General features: G+C 36.9%; 1 protein-coding gene across 1 annotated transcript; it reads left to right on the top strand.

Annotated features, from left to right (window-relative positions):
- The first annotated feature begins 362 nt into the window (after positions 1-362).
- LOC131068406 (uncharacterized) lies at positions 363-926 on the top strand. The gene has a single exon (XM_059217618.1). It carries the CDS (start codon positions 363-365, stop codon positions 924-926), a length of 564 nt encoding a protein of 187 aa, XP_059073601.1.
- Positions 927-4,190: the final 3,264 nt, after the last annotated feature.

Raw genomic sequence — 4,190 nt, 5'->3', positions numbered from 1 at the left:
CAAATTGGTGAACCACGTTAAATACTGTGTTGTGCATAATTTGTGTGTTCTTAATTTGTCTTTTGAATTAACAATTGATATCAGACCAGTTACCGATCCAAGAAGAGAGCAGAGGCAGCAGCCATGTCCAAAGCAACGTTTCCATGTGTTGGTGTATTTGTGAATTTCATTGAATTTACGGCTGTTATATTCAATCGATTGGTCCTTGCAGGGCATCTATGCAGTTCCACAAATGTCTCTCCAGTTTTTATTTGCAGGGCGGCCATGGCTAAGGAGGTAGAGAGTATAGCTAGCACCTCACAAAATGTGGTCTTGGTCATGGATTTCGGCTCGCAGTACACCCATCTCGGCGCATTCCGCAGATGTCCATATGCTCCGTTTATATATCTGGCACTTCTCCTCTGTCTGCAGTCACAGAGGCAAAGCCGTCAGTGATAATTTTATCAGGGGGTCCTCACAGCGTGCACCAGGAGGGAGCGCCCGTTCTGCCCCAGGGATTCTGGGACTATGTCTTGCACAATGAAATTTTTGTACTGGGTATCTGCTATGGTCTCCAGTTGATGGTGCAGATGATGGGGGGTCAGGTAAAGTCCGCAGAGAGCCAGGAATATGGGAGAATGGAGATACGTGTTCAGAAGGGGATCAGTTTGTATGGGGATTCTGTAGAAGAGAGGCAGGCTGGGTGGATGAGCCATGGGGGCGAGGTGGTCAGGTTGCCTGAAGGGTTCTCTATTGTGGCAACGAGTCTGCAGAATGCTGTGGCCGCTATAGAAAATCCAGCCAAGAAACTCTATGGTCTTAAGTACCATCCCGAGGTGACCCATTCAGTAAATGGTGTGGAGACACTACACTATTTCCTTTTCAGTGTTTGTGGCATTGAGGCTGATTGGAAATTTGCAAGATGTGGAAAGAAATTGCAGTTGTAAGTTATAATATCATTGAGTGCGAGAGTTTTTAATTTGGTAGTGATTTTTTTGTTAAGAGGTGGTTATCTTCATGTAATTGGAGATGTTGATTCTTAGATGTCATGGTAGGCTCTTGATTCTAGATTAGCGCATTGGCATGATACAGGCTCTCTTGACAAGTTATGCTCATTGGAGCATGTGGTCTTCATTTGTGAAGATGTAAGATCAAGTTTTCATGTTGTGTTCCTAGGTAATGCAGATGTGCAGTGGAAGTTTTGACATTGGTCTTGTTAGAGCTCTTAGTATCAAGCACATTGGCCGATTGACCATGGAGGTGCTTTTGAAAGCTAAGAGACTTCGGTGAGGCTAGAGTTCTCTTGGGATTAGAGAACATTTGTTGAGACAGTATCTCTTTAGAGGTTTCAGCAAGAAGACCGAGGAGCCTACACCTAGTGATGGACATGAGTTCAATATGGACCTAGAGGAGATTGTTCCTAGACAAAGTCATTGTGACTTGGTGTATCCTCGAGGAGCATTCTTAGTCCCCATTCTTGGTCTACTCGGCAAATCTATCTCCTTGGAGGAGATGGTTCCTAGTTTTGGAATGATATTGAGTTTGATCTTCCTTGATTACAAGAGCTTACATCCATGTTGGTTGGGTGTTGTTAACGCTTTCATTTGGGGAGGTAAAGGAGATCATACTTGGCACAACTGAACACTTGGTGGTGTTGGTAGAAGGATGAGATATGGTTTGCATGGATGTTTCTTCCTAGAGTTTTTGAAGTCATCTATTGTTGTTGTACTTTATTGTTTTTTTAACAGCAATATGTGGTTTCTGTGACGATTTGAAGGATGTCAAGTGAGTTTTTGCAGCAGGTTGGTTGCAAGTTGCAGGCCATGGTGATTTGATTATTGCCACACCTTTTATGTTAGTGTTGATTGGTAGATTTGAGTTATTGGTTAACATTACTCATGCAACATGTGGTCTACTATATAAGTGTCTTCTAGTTTTTTGCACATCAACGGTTTTTGGTGTGTTTTGTTGGAAGATGGGATTACACAAATTTTTGTATGGGCTAGATATGTTGGCATGATTTTATTTGATGTTGTATGGTTAGCTGGATGTGATTAGCAATTAGTTGTGGTTGCTATTCCAACTATGGTGATTGATTCTCGGCCTAATTATTACCATGGCATTTGGTGATTGTGTTTGAATATTGGTTGAGAGTGGAAAGCAGAGGATATACTTTAAGTGGGAGGTTGTTCAGATGTGAAGTTGTAGTGTGAGTCAAACTTCAAGTGGGAGATTGTTGGGATGTGAAGCCTAACTCTTCATTTCACCTTCCCATCTATGTCTCTTGGTCTTCTCTTGAAGGCTATTGTATATATATGAGGGAAAAACCCCTTTGTATAGAAGCTGCAATAATAATAAGATCTTTGCTCTACCTTTCTAGTGGATGTAACCAAATTGGTGAACCACGTTAAATACTGTGTTGTGTATAATTTGTGTGTTCCCAATTTGTCTTTTGAATTAACACCAACCACATCCAATTTTCCATATAGGAAAGATACAATAAAATTAGGTGCTTAATATATGAATTAAGTGATTGTATATTGAATTTCAATTACCATAACACTATTTTGAAATTCAATTCTAAGTCAAAAGGATGAAGATCATGGTGGTAGTAAAGTGAGTGATAGATTATGTGGTGAAGATCATAGTCCAATCACACAATGTAATAAAATTCCTAGATTACAAAGACAAAAACCATGTGCCTGCTTTCATTCATTGGGTTTTTAAGCAATGGATGTGATTTGTTTTCATTAATAATTGAAATTATTAATGTATGCTTTTTAACCTTGAATTCTTTAAATTGACTAAACATGGCAATGAGAAACTGCAGCATTTATGAGTTGACTTGGTACATGCTTGCACAACCATTGGTTATCTCTTTGTACTGAAATACAAAAATTTGTACATTTAAAAGATAATTTACATTATAAGGAGAATAATTTAAGAAATATCTTGATTTGGAATACTAAAATACTCCTACTCCTTGGGTATCTTTAGGTTAGAGATTGTGAAGACAGGAGTTGCAAAGGTGTACATTTATTCAAGGCAATCCCATATGTTAGGACATTTCTATTATACTTGGGAGATGTGCAAATGTAGGGAATCATCAATTCTTAGCCACTTTAATTAATCATGTAGAATACTCATAAATGGCCACCTACAAAAACTAGAATCATGAAAAAAGCATCTTTAATTTCCATCATGATTACAACTATTGTAAAAATATTTTTGCATAATATATTTGATCAAATTAATTTGTATTTATTCATATTTTATATTCTATGATTTTGAACCCTCAAATACATTATTCAAAATATATTTTACTATCAGCTAACCCGTACACCTTCTTTTAGTGTAAGTGCTAATATAAGCATTTTTCATGATATGATGGTTCAATTTAAAATCACTTTGGAAGAAATTGTTATATGATCTGACAAGTCATTTATGTCAAGATGTTTGAATGCCTGCATGAAATTTAACAGTAAACCTTTGAGAAAATATGGGTGAAACGACTTCTATTATATATATAAGATAACGACATTATATCAATATGGCGATAAGGAATGATTTGGCTGGACAAGGTCATCCTTCTTTCACACAGTTTTTTATCATTATATCATGTTTCTAATTTACGTCAGCTTTTGGAGTTAATCTGCTTTATATGATGCGAGGTAAATATTAATACGTATTAACACTAAATTTGTGGATACTACTATTAGTCTCTCTTAAGTCAAGATTTCTACTGTAGTTGTGGCTTCTGTAAAAATAAATTCTTCATCATTTAACATTTCTGAATTCAAAACTCAACACCTTAAAGACATCAACTAGCAGATGATGTTTACCAAAATTCTAGATGCAAGTAATGGATTGCAACATTTTCAGAGATACATGTGCATTGTGGACAAACAAATGCAATTCAAATGCCTTGTCTATGCTTCCACATTTTATTCATTGTTTTCTTTATTTTTCCTTAATGCATGTCAATTCTTTTTACCGATCTCAACCAGCTCATTACCCGCTACAAGAACAAATTGGTGTTGCCTATCAACAAAGACATTTCATTGCATCTTTGGAATGTGTATTGGCAACCACCAAACACTGAGAACAAGTCATTCGATAATCATAAGAAATGGAGGAACAGTGGGCATTGTCTTTACAAGTGTTAAAAAGTTTATTTTTCGTTGGATTGTTTTGAATTTATTGAACTGGAA

The sequence above is a fragment of the Cryptomeria japonica genome, chromosome 3, assembly GCF_030272615.1.
Source record: "Cryptomeria japonica chromosome 3, Sugi_1.0, whole genome shotgun sequence".
NCBI lineage: Eukaryota > Viridiplantae > Streptophyta > Pinopsida > Cupressales > Cupressaceae > Cryptomeria > Cryptomeria japonica.
This window is presented reverse-complemented; position numbering and strand designations above follow the sequence as displayed.